This window comes from Stenella coeruleoalba (assembly GCF_951394435.1).
Source record: "Stenella coeruleoalba genome assembly, chromosome: 17".
NCBI lineage: Eukaryota > Metazoa > Chordata > Mammalia > Artiodactyla > Delphinidae > Stenella > Stenella coeruleoalba.
This window is the reverse complement of record NC_137163.1, coordinates 29394276-29408286: the sequence shown is the minus strand read 5'-3', so window position 1 is coordinate 29408286 and position 14011 is coordinate 29394276. Positions and strand designations below refer to the sequence as shown.

General features: G+C 36.6%; 1 protein-coding gene across 12 annotated transcripts in view; it reads right to left on the bottom strand.

Annotated features, from left to right (window-relative positions):
* Positions 1–14011, bottom strand: part of ANGPT1 (angiopoietin 1) — a 476344-nt gene that overhangs the window by 99502 nt on the left and 362831 nt on the right. For all 12 annotated transcript variants that reach the window (XR_013824499.1, XM_079901385.1, XM_079901383.1 and 9 more), the window contains one exon: positions 9462–9592. Coding sequence is in view for 11 of the 12 variants with exons in the window: in XM_079901385.1 (XP_079757511.1) it covers positions 9462–9592 (131 nt within the window). In the remaining variant the exon portion in view is untranslated. The remainder of the gene's footprint in view (positions 1–9461; positions 9593–14011) is intronic.

Here is a 14011-nt window from a genome sequence, read left to right as displayed (position 1 = left end):
TTCATTTTTTCTTTATTTATTCATTCAGTTTGTAATTATCATGAATTGTTGTCATAAAACACTCAACAAGACAGATGTGGTCCTTACCCTCGTGGAGCTTACTCCCAATGTGAGAAACAGACCAAAAAAAGTAGCAGATAAATAAAATACCTACAAATCATGACTATGATGATGGAGAAAAGGAAGAAGAAGAGGAGAGGGGGAGGAGGAAGTAGAGGGGGAAGTGGAGGGGCAGGAGGAGAAGGACGATAGGTGGGGAAGGAGGAGGGGGCACTTAGAATCAGGAACTATGACGGAGCATAACAGGAGACTTACTTGACTTTTCATGTTCATGGAAGAAGTTGATATTTAATGAGACCTGAAGGATGAGGAAACAGTCATGTGAAGATGGGGAAAGACTCTTCTAAGCAGAACATGGCACATGTCAATGCCATGAGGAAGAAAGGGAGCTTAGTGTTTAGGGACTAAAAGAACATCAGTGTAGTTGGTATATAGTGAACAAGGGGGAGACTTGCAGGGAATGAAGGTGGAGAAATGGCAATCTTGGTGGAAAGTTGAACAATGTGGAAAAACTTATAGTTTATCCAGGCTACTTGTCTATCATCAGGTGAACAAGCGGAACATTCTCTAGGAATGGGAACCAATATTTAACCAGGGGAACCAGATCTGACAGGTTAAATGTTTAATCGAATATTATTTAGAGCCCTCACTCTGTAAGTGTGGTCTGCCAAAGCTACGCTGAGTATATGCGGCAGCATGATGAAGGGGAGAAAATTGAAGCTAGAATCAATTCCACAAATATTAACCAATGGACAGACATAGGGGTCAGAGTTGAGTAAAACAAAATTCCTGACTTCAAGGAGTACACAATTTTGTATAGGAGAGAAACAACAAACTGTTAAAAAATGAGATAATGGCTGTTTAACAGAGATGAAGAAAATCTTAGGAACAGAGGCGGAATGCCCTGTTTGTTGGTCCATAAGGTGTACTCATCACTTGAGCTGGATGCTGAAGGATGGGTGTGAGTTCACTGGACAGAAAGAGATTTCTAGAGACATTGTGTACTCTGGGAGAGCTGGAGAGAGTGCCTGCCAGCAGCTTGGCTGGAATGCCAGTGGATAAGGGATTGGAGAATTCAGGGCTAGCAAAATAAAGAGGGTCAAGAACATGGAGGTGTTTATTGTTTCTAGAAATATTCCTGTGGGCAACGGGGAGCCTAGAGTACCAGACCAGAAATTAGAAGATCTCGACTTTGATGCCCACTTCACCAATTAATAACTAAGGGATCTCAGGCAATAGTGTATATAATATTTGATATTTACTGAACAGTTAATATGTGTCAGGGACTCTGCTAAAATATTTATATGAATTTTCTCATTTTATTACCCAAACAGCCCTACATGGTGTGGCAAGTACTAAAGCGAAGACACTGATGCTCAGGTAGTTTAAGGAACTTTTCCAACGTCACACAGTCACATATGTCCTCATTCCTAAGATGTGGATTATAAATGTCTAATCAACCATTTTCACAGCACAGCTGCAAGGATCATGTAAGATGGTGCACTATTAAAGCCTATAAAATCCTATCTAAGTGCTCTTTTGTAAGTTATCTAGGAAGCAGGCAGAAACATTAGAGCAGAAACAAAAAGGATTAGATCTTATCGGGGCATCACAATGATTCAATAATGAAGACCAGGTCATTAGCGCCAACATAGTTCCTTATTTGCTTGGTAGGGTTAATTAGAGGAATACAAAAATAATTTGCACCCAAATGAGTACAGTTGTTCAATGCTTGCATTGTAAAGACATGGCATTTAAGTACCTACTATGGGTTTTGTTTTCAATGATTTGTTTTTATTTCATGTGGAAATCAAAGAGGTCAAGGTGTTTATCTCTTTATCTTAAGACCAGTGGGCCATGCACACTCTGGATTATCAGAGAGCAATAGACAATAATAAAAATGATGAATTAAGATGGCAGAAAATGAAATGAAAGGGCAATTATTTCTCATGACAATTTCAGTTGTACTGTCCTTTATTAAATACTCTGAACTTGAAGGTCGCAAAAACAGTTATTTCTGTGCAAGTAAGTATTCTCTGTTTTCTCTGACAAGGAACAACAAGGAACATCTTTGTATCAAATATTTCAGTTTGTCCACTTTCTACCTCTCTTTGAAAAAATTAAGCATGACCAGGTCTTTTAAACAAAATCCTGAAAAGATGTGGTTTTAAAGCATATTTATAGAAAGCAGGCAAAAAGTACAGCAGACTCCTGGTTACTCATAGGTACCCTTAGGCATTCATAAATGATCGTATGTACTCATGGGTACTCAGAACATATGCAAGTTTGCACAGATTGAAGGTGTCCTTGTGAACATATAGAGGAGTGTATGCCTGGGTTACAGTTCCTCTCTGATAAGATACCAAATAGCTGACTTATATATCTTATACAATCCTGGGGAAATATTAACGTTGTACTTTGTTCTGTAAGTGCCTGGGAATAACAGATGAGCAATATCTTAAAGAAGTTAATCTAGAAGAGGCACTTTAAGCTTAAAAGAACTCAGTGATGCAAGCAAAGATGGAAGAAAGCAGCAGCTTCCGTCTGCTGTTGGGACAACTGATAAAACGTCTTAAATGTTTTAATATTGGCAATTGCTGAGATTTACTTTGCCAAGCATTTTTCTTTATAACCTGTAACCTCATGTATATTTTAATAAGAAATCTGAGATGCATGTTTCTAATCCATTTACACTTAACTCATTAAAATTTAGTTTTGTAATAACTATCTCGGGCTTCCGAGGCCTTTAAAAATCATTTTAGTCTTTTATCTTTGAAGCAGAAAATTCACATTTTATCACCAATAAATGAAACTCTGCCCAGAAAACAGGAACTTGATTCTAAACTCTGTACTCAGGAAGTTCAAATTTATTTGAAAGTCAGGAAACCTAACTCAAATTCTTCTGATCCTAAACAAAATGTCTCTCAACCCTTCTTTTCTAAGGTAAAAAGTACAGCAAAATAAAAAGATATATCTGTGGTTATGGAATTCTTTCACTCATTTTCAATGCACGCATTCTAATCAGCAATAAGCAAAAGAACCTGCACAGAGAATAAGAATTTTCCTCTTTGATAGTGATAAAGGATGACTAAGTTATAGCGATAAAGGATGACTAGCTAGTGACTAAGGATGAGGCTGAAAAAAACGGATTGATGCCATAGTTATCAATGGGATCATCCTGAAAATCACTCGCTGAGTTCACGTGTACAAATTCAGCCCTACCAATAACGAGCCTCAAGGAGCAGCTGCATGTCCTTGTGTGCGGGAGGCAAAGGACCTTTCCAGAGGTCTGCATTCCTTCTGTCATTTCATTCTACATCCCCTTCGAGTCTAGCACTTGGCTTTTTTTCCTTTCTCTTCTTTTTGTTCCATAGATTAAAAGTTGTTTATCCTGGCTGATAATCTTGAATTCATTTAAATGCTTTAGGTATTCTCTTACTGCCTCTTTCCTCCCTTGAACTTCATTTTACTTTCAACCACGTTTAAATGAGGAAATCCTTGTGAAAATGTGCTGCAAACAGTAAAACAGAGCTAAATTCTTGTCTTTGAATGCCATTCCTTTTAAGAGTGGCAGCAGAAGGAGTGGATAAGGTAATGGCTTATCTGGAGCTCGAGTTCAAATCTTACTTCTGACATTAATTCTGTGACCTTAGCCAACTTACCTAACTCTTCCGTATCTCAATTCTTGCCAAAGATCTCTATTTCAAAGGATTTATGGAAGTGTCATATAAGTTATTAAATATAAGTCAATGGTAATGAAGAAATGACTGTTACACACTAAGAGTGCAATAGATATTCACTGTATTATTTATTATTAGAGTAAAATATAAAAAAAATTGGTTATTTCTCATCCACTGTCAATTATTAACCTTTGGTGGCAGCCTGGCGCTCTAGGCCTATCAGTTCTGATTCACCTTTTTCCAAACTGATCTTTTAAAAGATATTTTCCGATATTATTTGTTCTTTTTCCAATAAGTGAAAACTTCCTCCCACAAAAAAGGAGTATAGTCCTAAATTTTGCACTTAGGCTGTTCAACTTTATTTGAAAGTTACAAACTTAACACTCAAAGTTTTCCAATTTGGAGTTTAGTCTTCTGGGGTTTGGTTATTCTTAAAATTCAGTCCCAGTCTTCAATATTCATCCCTTTGTTCCATGTTTGTGCATGCAAATTCATATATACATACTTAGGCATTTTAAATCTAAGTTCACAAAAAAGTCACATTCATACTCACATTGATTTATTTCTATGTCTTCTCACCAGGATCATTTGTGATTTTACAATGTCCTTTCAGAGTCTCTGATAGCAAATTCATTCATTTAATCAATATTTATCAAGCACATCCTATGTGCCAGGCACTGTGCTAGGCACTGAGGATACAGTGGTGCAGAGCATGATGTCCCTGTCTTCAAGAACTGTACATTTTTGTGGAATAGGCTTAGAGATTATGTACTAAATAAGAAATTGCTTTGAAATAAAGTAATGCAATGTAGATTTCTGTGGTCAACCTTAAATTATCCATATGGATCTTTTCTCTCAACATTTTTGCCTTAAAACCCAGGGAATGCCAGTTATCTGACAATGGTTAGCAGATCCTTCCTGGGTTATCAAAAACTCTAAGATGATTGTATTTTCCCAAAGATCTTGTCACTTCAACCAGTTAGAGAGGCTGTTAATTTCTTTCATTTTCTTTGTCTTCTTCAAGGTTATATAGCAGGCAAGGCAAGTATTTATCAACTCTCTACTGCTAGCATCTGGTAAGTTCCAGGGTGTACTAAGAACTTATGTGTACGGCTTTATCCCATCTTTTAGAATTGAACTGAGAATGTCCTTTGTTAGCTTTAGCGAAGTCTTGTCTGTTGGCTGACATAGTTTATGCGTGGGAAAAAAGACGAGTTTTTACCACAACAGATTCTTTCTGCAGAAGGTTAGGTCACATCTTTACATAGCTTTTATATTATATACCAAATAAGAAAATTGTGTTGAAAGAAAAGGTAAGGAAAAGAATGTAAAACAATACCATGTTTTGTTAGGGGTTTTTTTTTTGTTGTTTTGTTTTTTTTAATTTTTGGTTGGCAACCTTTAGTAATTGTAGTTACTAACAGACTTTTAGAAAAATTTATTTTGAATTGGTATGAAAGACCATGTTTTCTTTGAATGTGAAGTTTGTTTTGATTGTGACAATCTAATGAGAAAAGGTTTTAATTTTCATAATTTTAGAGTCATAGATTTTTCTGCATATTTATGTTTATATACAACAAATCCATACAAACAAAAGCATGAACTGAATGATATTACATTTTCATTTTCTAAATGTTAAATAATAGAGAAAACATTAGGTTTTTAATGAAACTGATTCCTTTCTTTGGGCTCAGGAGGGCACAAGAAGGGCTCTCCTGTGGGACTAAGAAAATATTTCCTATAATCACCTCTTAAATTTATCCCTCCCCTACAGAAATATATAGATTTGTCGTAATATCCTATATAAAGGGGGAAACTTAAGGAGAAAACTTACAAATTTTCTTGAGGTCAATGAATCACAGAACACAGACATTTCTGGCTTATAAATGTATGCTGACAAATCATCACTAATGATTAATTAAGATGTCAGTTCCATAGAAAATGTGTGTGGCAATTTCGATCTTGAAATATATGGTTTGGTCCCATAAGAAATGTGTAATGAAACAAAAATTATTCAATATTTAAATAGGATGGAAGAATTTCTGGTAAGGTAGAAATAAGTACATATCCTTCCGGGGAAGGAGGTATAAAACATTGTGGCGTCTATTTCTATTGATGCAAATATGCTTTTTAAGTCCGATAATACCTCCTTTCCACTAACAATTTACTATGAACTACAACCCATGCACTGAAAAATAATGTTACCTGTTTTTCTCTACTGTAGCCACAATGAGTACATGGAATAATAAAATCATACAACCAGAAGAAAATGTGAGAGACAATCTTATCTAGACCCACAACTATAGGGATGGGCATACGTAAACTCTTTCAGATAAATACCTTTCTATTCTCTTCTTAAGGTGTTCATAACTAGACATGCACAATCCTTCCTGGCAACTCACTCCAGCCTTTGATCCCTGGACACTCCATCTAAAGTCGCTTTCCCCTTCCTTCGATAACTCTGTCACCTGTTATATTTTGTCCCTAGAACTTGTTATGACTTGAAATTGTGTTATTTATTGTTCGCTTTTTGCTGATGGTCTTCCTCAATAGATGCGAGCTCTATTCTGTCTTGCTCATTTTTCTCATAGTTGTTGACTCTTAACAAGTTACTCATTAAAAATATGTTACGTTGATAGAAGGAAGTTAAGAAGTTAGGATGTTAGGAAAGAAGGAAGAAAGGCCAAAATGTTCTACCTATGTCTAGCTGAAATACCTTCTGCTTTCAATTATGCCTATCTCCTGTTTTTCAGTCTTTGACAGATAAGGGTAACAATGATACCACATTCTCCAACAAAAATCCCTCCATGTACTTAAAGAAAACTATTTGGGACAGTTAAGCAGGCAATAAATCTTACTTTACCCTTAATTCCTTTTAGAAGAAACAATGGAAAATATATAAATAAACAAGATAAAACAAAGCTTTAATTGATGATGACAGAGAACTAAGAATTATTAGTTTCAAGGAGTATGAAATCTCTCTGCTTAAAAGAGACTATTTTTAAAAAAAGAGGAAAAATAATCAGACAGAGAAAATGGTTCTAAGGGGAACTATGACAGAGAATAAATAGTGGTGGGGGGGGCAGTAACTAAGTAGGACATAAATTCCAGATAATACTCAAGTTACCTGGACTGTCATTGACATTCATCCTTATGTTCTCCAGTTCTTAGCTATCTAAATTCCACGTATTAGTTTTGCAGAGTGAATAGATTTGCAAGACCTGGATTCTTTCAAAAGGATATTTGATAGGGTAATGGCATTTATTACAAAAACACATTTACTTAGACTATTCCAGCCCAAGTAATAAGTGGAAATTTTTTCTCCCCAACATATGTGTTTATTGGTGGCTAAGAAGCAGGTCCAAGAATGATTATGGATGAAGGAACATGACAAAGTTCAATCATTTGAAGCAGAAATAAAATCACAAACCTGAGCAATGAAGTTTTCTCATCAACAACCAAGAGATGCAGTTTCCTCTTTGCTTTGCTCTATATTTTCATTATTATGACAGGAATATGAGCAGATTGGAACACTATTCTAAGTAAACATTTGAAAGATTTTACTGTTGGTCTTTCATGTGTTGTATTTATTTGGTAAGAAAAATTATCTGTAAAAACAGACATGGATAAAATGAAGTGTACTTCTATATTAAAATAGGCAGAAAACTGGACAATCAAAGTCCTTCTGTCTTTATATAAAGTTGCTGACAGTTTCATTTATGGGATCATGGAGGTAATGAAAAGAAATATTTTCTTTCAGGAAAAAAGTTCAAAACCTAACCTCTGGGTACCATGTAAAAAAATATGCTAAGTTTTAACAACTGCTTCGGGGGAGGGGGCCATACAATTGCATATAGAAGACTTTTTAACTATTGGATGAGGTTGAATGTGATGCCAAAATGGCATGTTTAAAGCTTAAGGAGAAGGATATAACAGAGGCAGAATCATAACAGGCTGGCTTTGGTAATACTAGGGCTGGTTTCACGTTGAAAAGATGTTACTATAAGTGGAATGGATGGGAATCAGTATGGAATGTGATTTGGTAGTGGTAGTAATGGAGGGACCGGGAATGGGGATGAAGGTGGAAAGAGTTCTCCAAAACTTTCCCTCTATACTCTTCCACGCTCTGTTAATTGATAAGAAAAATGTCAACCTTATGATTCATTTCATTGGTTTCAAAATTTGAAAGTGACTTCAAGGGTTCCAAGATGGTTATTCATTCACTCATGCACCACATATTTTATTGAGATCCTATGTGCCACAATCTACTGAGCTAGATGTTAAGGATAAAATGGTGAACATCTACTTAATTTTGTTTTCCTTGTGTACAAAATGGAGATTTGAGTTTTTCTCCTTATCTCAGAGTTGGTTTGGAATTCAAGGAAGATAGTATAACATATTCAGTAACAGGTAATAATATGTAATAATAATGATAGTAATATCATATTTGGAGAAGTAAAATTTTAGATTTAAAGAGTTTTTTCCTTATTAGCATGAAAACATGTTTTGTTGTAGGGTAACACAGAGAGAGAATTAGAACAGTTGAAGGTGGGAATGATTACTATTCCATTAAGAGAGGGAAACAACACTAAAACTGTAAGAAGACAAACACTGAAGAACAAGCTTCCTTTATAATTTTATTTGATGCCAACTCCTTTTTTGCCTGTAACATTTTTGAGCTGCATCATTTGCCATCAGGTTTTAGTTCAGTGTTTCTTAGACTTCAATCAGTCAGTTATCAACTTATTCACAGTTTTTGCCATGCCCATTTACAACTTTTATTAAGATTTAATATTTTTCTTTAAATTAATTAGTTAAATATCAAATATTTGTGAATCCTTTTTAAAATGAAGTTTATATCGTTCCTTTAAAGAGGAAATGAGTACCACTTACTATAATAAAAGTAGACGTAACACTCAACAAAATTAAAACAAAATCATTTTATCTAATTCTAGGTAGGTGCCATTGCCTAACCAAGGCCCTTCAGCTGAGGCTGAAGAGTCTGTTCTTTCTTTGCTAAGAAAGGTAATTATTGAGTAAGTGCTAAAGAAGTATTATAGATAAGCTAGTACTAAACTGAGAATTCCTCTTTGACACAATCAGAAGCCTAGAAAAGTATTTAAAAAGTGCAAAAGGATTAACTTTCTTACTCAGTGATACAATATTATTTAATGGTATCTGGTATCTCCTATACCAGCTCAAATGTCTTGCAGAGGTCAATACCTTATAATGTAAAGCCCTGGTATAGCTACTCTGAATTGTATAACTTTATATCTAGCTACACCTCTTTATTTTTCTTACTCCATTTCAACAGGATGGTCAATGAACTCTATTACACAGTTGTAAAGCATTTTGTAAGAAATTTTGGCTTTTTGTTTTTTCTGTATGCTGAATCCTCAAATTGCTGTTCATTCCACTATGGGTATCATTATGAGTATTTAGAAGGCAGAACAACTGGGACTTTAAGAGGCTCAAGAATTTATTCAGAACCAAGCTTAGCACACCCTCACCATAAATGCTGGGGGAGGAGGCAAACTTCTAAATACGCTAGCAATGTCTTGCACAAGAACATATGGTAAATTAGTGGGCAGAACAAAATGATCTCTAGGGACTTGCTCTTAAGTTTCCTGACCAGAAGATCATAGTCTTTTCTCATAGATAAGAAACCTCAAGCCTCAAACCAATGAGACATAACTCAGAGAAAGGCCCCGTAGGACTTACCTCCTGTTAGCATGAGGGCACATTTGCACATGCAGTTGTCATTATCAGCATCTTTAGTGCTGAAATCAGCACCGTGTAAGATCAGGCTGCTCTGCTTTCCTGCTGTCCCAGTGTGACCCTTTAAATACAACCTGAAGTTAAAAAAAAAAGAAAGATAAGCCATTCAACAGAGTAACAGAACCCAGAAGACTGGTTTGCTGAATGTTCGCCTTGTTCATCAGTTTCTCCCTTCTCTGAATTCAGCCCTTCCAACAAACTGGTATAAGACCAAAGCTCCCTGAACAGAAAGAAAGAGAGAGAAGGGGTTGGGGGGGAAGAGAATGAAGGAAGGAAGGCAAGAAGGAAGGAAGGAAGGACATCAAACTACATCTAGGTAAAATTCTCTGTGGCTTGTGTGCTTGATGTTTATTTTACTATGCATACTTAAACTCATATGGTTTTCTGATCATGTAGGATCCACAAAAGGAATATGAGTTTATTTTATTACTACAAGTATTGATCTCTAAACAAAAAATGCCCTGTAGAGTGTCACTATAGCATATATCACTGTGTTAATATTGAATATTGATGATGTGCTAAAGGAGGACTTACTCTGTGCCAAGCATTCTGCTAAATGCTTTCCGGCTGCTATTTAATTTAATTTTTATATTAAATCCGTGATTCAGGTATCAATATCAAAATTTTGCATACCAAGGCTCAGAGAGGCTAAATAAGCTGGAATTTCACTATGGTTGACTTTAAAATCCAAGCTCTTATTAGTCATTATGTATTCACTGAACAAATATTTCTTAAGCACATACTATATACCAGAAATTGTTCTAAGCACTTAAGATATATCAGCAAACAAAACAGACAGAAAGCCATGCCCTCGAGGGACCTACATTCTGGTGGTATTCCTAAAACTAAGTTCAAAACCCCAACTGTTTAACCTCAAAAATGGCATTCTTCAAAGACCCTGCTTTACTCTCTAGAAACATTTCTGTTTTTTTTTTTTTTTTTTTTTTTTGCGGTACGTAGGCCTCTCACTGTTGTGGCCTCTCCCGTTGAGAAGCACAGGCTCCGGACGCGCAGGCTCAGTGGCCATGGCTCACGGGCCAAGCCGCTCCGCGGCATGTGGGATCCTCCCAGACCGGGGCACGAACCCGTGTTCCCTGCATCGGCAGGCCGACTCCCAACCACTGTGCCACCAGGGAAGCCCTAGAAACATTTCTTATATAAAATTTACATTAACCTAGATCAGGAACTCTCTAACAGTTGCCCATGTATCAAATCATCTGGTCATTTGTGAAAAAGACCTATTCACTAGGCTGAGGAATTTGTATTTTCAACTAGTACCTCAGATTACTCCTTGCAGACTGTCCAAGGAGAACATTTTGAAGAATATTGGTCTAGAATTCAGAAACTAGTGAACAAATCACAATAGTTGCCTAATGTAGTTCCCTAACGTCTGCTCATTCCCTATGGATCCCATATGCTGCTTTCATATCCATCTGGGCACTCTGAACAAATGCAAACTTGCTCAGGTCCTTCACTGTCTCGTCAAGGCTCAGAATAGCTAAACTAAGATTGTCAGTAGCCTCAGTTTCATATTCAAAGTCTTCTCTGACTGAGATCTACCCCTCTCTCTAACTCCACCTAAAACTCCTCGGTTCTCATTCATCAAAATTATCTATCAATATTCCCTTCAAATCCATGTGTGTTACCACTTCTGTGCCTGAGTCTCATTTATGAATCCTATCCACCGTATAGACAATGGGTGATTAAATCTCTGTATGAGTGAGACACTACTAGGACCCAGGCCAGCTCTGAACAAAATTCTACATTACTATTAAACAGAAATAATAAAGATTAATTAATATTTGAAGATATATATATATATATTTTCCATATGTACATATTTGACTTGTGTTTGCACCTAAGTATATGTATATGTCCCATTATTATTTTGTGAGGTTGATAATGTTTTTAGCAAATAACAGTACTGTTGTATAATTGTGCCAAAATATTTCACACATATTCTGCAGAGGTTTTTTTAGCCAGAGCAAAATATACAATTAAACCCTACTCAAGTTTTACTGGTTTCAATAATTAATAGAACTTGTAGTTAACAGAAGGCTGAAGAAAGCTTCTAATGAACTATCAAATACAAGCTTATATATATATACATATTTTTAAAATTTTTTTGCTGTACGCGGGCCTCTCACTGTTGTGGCCTCTCCTGTTGCAGAGCACAGGCTCCGGATGTGCAGGCTCAGCGGCCATGGCTCACGGGCCTAGCCGCTCTGCGGCATGTGGGATCTTCCCAGACCAGGGCACGAACCCGTGTCCCCTGCATTGGCAGGCGGACTCTCAACCACTGCGCCACCAGGGAAGCCCCAAGCTTACATTTTAAAACTCTGAGAGTCAGGCTAAAAGTCACTGGTGATGCAAAACTGTAGAATTTCTAACTGGGAATTCACATTTTACGTTGTAGGCAGCCCATGTGGAGGTGGGTTTCAACAGGGCAAAGTAAGGTGAGAGGTTACCAAAGGGAGTCCTAGGACATGTTACCTGGGTGAATTCACCACCTTCTAGATCTGGTCTGCAGTTATAATTTGATAACTTTCTCAGCCTCTCAGAGACAGACATACACTTGCAAAACTAAGGGGGACTTATGTCAGGTCTCCATTTACAGTCAAAATAAAGGGCCCAGTCTCATGGTCTCCTTAGAGGGAGTTTCACATAGAAAGCCAAATTATAATCAGAAAGTTGCTTGCTTGGTGAACACAGAATCAGAGTCTGGGGGAAGATGAATGATTTCAAAATTAAGTAGCTATGACTCTGCTGGCCTGAAATCTCCCTCTGGGAGATTTCCACTGGGAGTGGGTAAATTTAGCCCACAGGCACTTTTGCAAGAGGGATGCTAATTCCAACTCTGATTCTTGGATTCTCTATAAACTGTGATGACTTTCCTTCTTATTGACTTAAGGTAAGTCAATACCATTTTCCCTGCAGTAGCTTTAAGCTCACTAATGGGGATAGACTTTCCAGGACACAGTGATTTTCTACACTGTATTTTGCAGGTAATTTAGCACAAATGTTGAGTTGATATTAACTGAGTGACTGCTATGTGCTGAATATAGTTTATACTTTTATATGAGGGTTATAATTCAAGCTTCATAATTTACAATGGTTTCTTTGTGTTACCAAGGCAACAGGAATGCATAATTATAAATTTAGGAGGTAGAGAAAAGCAAAAAGAAAATAAAAAGTAACCCAAATCTCATCTCCAAATATAACTACTCTTGACATTATGGTTTATATACACTTAGTCTTTTCCTTGTTTTTTTTCCTCTTCAAATAGAAAATATTATTTATATTTAAGTATACATGGAATACCTGATCATATTCTATAAACATTTTGAACAGTGCCAGTAAAGCTTCTGCCCACAGGCCCATCTCATTTACCACTCTAGAAGTAATCACTTATGTCCATTTTGTACCCTTTAAAACAGTTTCTTCTCATGTATAAACACAAATGGAATCATACTTCACATGCTTTTTAACAGTGTTTTTCATACATGATTTTATGACTATGTTTCCATGTCGTTACATATTCTTCTCCAACATTATCTGGCAGCTATTGTATGACCATACCATCAATTGTCACAGGTTTAAGGGTGCCTTTACATATCTCTAAATATGTATGCAAGTATGTACGGTAGGGTTAGAATTGTAGAAGAAACATCTACAATGTTTTGTCCTGACCTTCACCAGTACAGAACTCATCAACAATGTATGTTAGGGTCTGTGAGTAAAAGGAGACATTTTTCCAGATCCACTCAATCAAGACTTGAAGGTCAGTCGTCTAGTCCTGGCAGTTCTTCTCTGTATTATTAAAAAAGTCTCACAACTGGTCTCAATGTCTTGAGCTTAGCACCTTCCACTTCCCCCTAAAATCCATTCTCCATGTGGCTCATTCAAAACATGCTTCTCATCATCATTCCTCTGCTCTGGTTAAAAGCCCTCAGTTGTTCTCCCAGAACATGAAAGATACAGTCCAAGTTCCTTATTGTGGTTTATGAGGACTCTGAAGATCTAGCCCTTGTTTACTTCCTCCCACACCAACCCCACACCTCCCATCTCTTACTTCCTGCACACATACATAATGATCCAGGCTTACCAAACACTTGTTCTCTCAAAGCATCACATTCTCATTCCTCTGTCCCCTTTCCCAGGAAGGCCCTTCCCTGGAAGGCCTTTCTAACTGCTGAATTCCTACTCATCCTTTAAGATTCATTTCAAGTATGATCTCAAAGAACATCACATGGATACCTTTATGATGAAACTTAGTGTGCTTTATTTTAGTTGTCTTTTTACTTGTCTTCTCTCATAATAAACTGTGAGCTCTTTGAGGCATAAGCTGTGTCTTACTCAACTCTGAATCACCAGAATCTAGAACAAACAGCGTCTGATACTGAGGAAAGGCTCAACATTCACTGAATAAAGAAATTATGGATGTGAACTAATGACGGGTATAATCAATTTTCAGTAGGCTGAAGGTAGCAAGT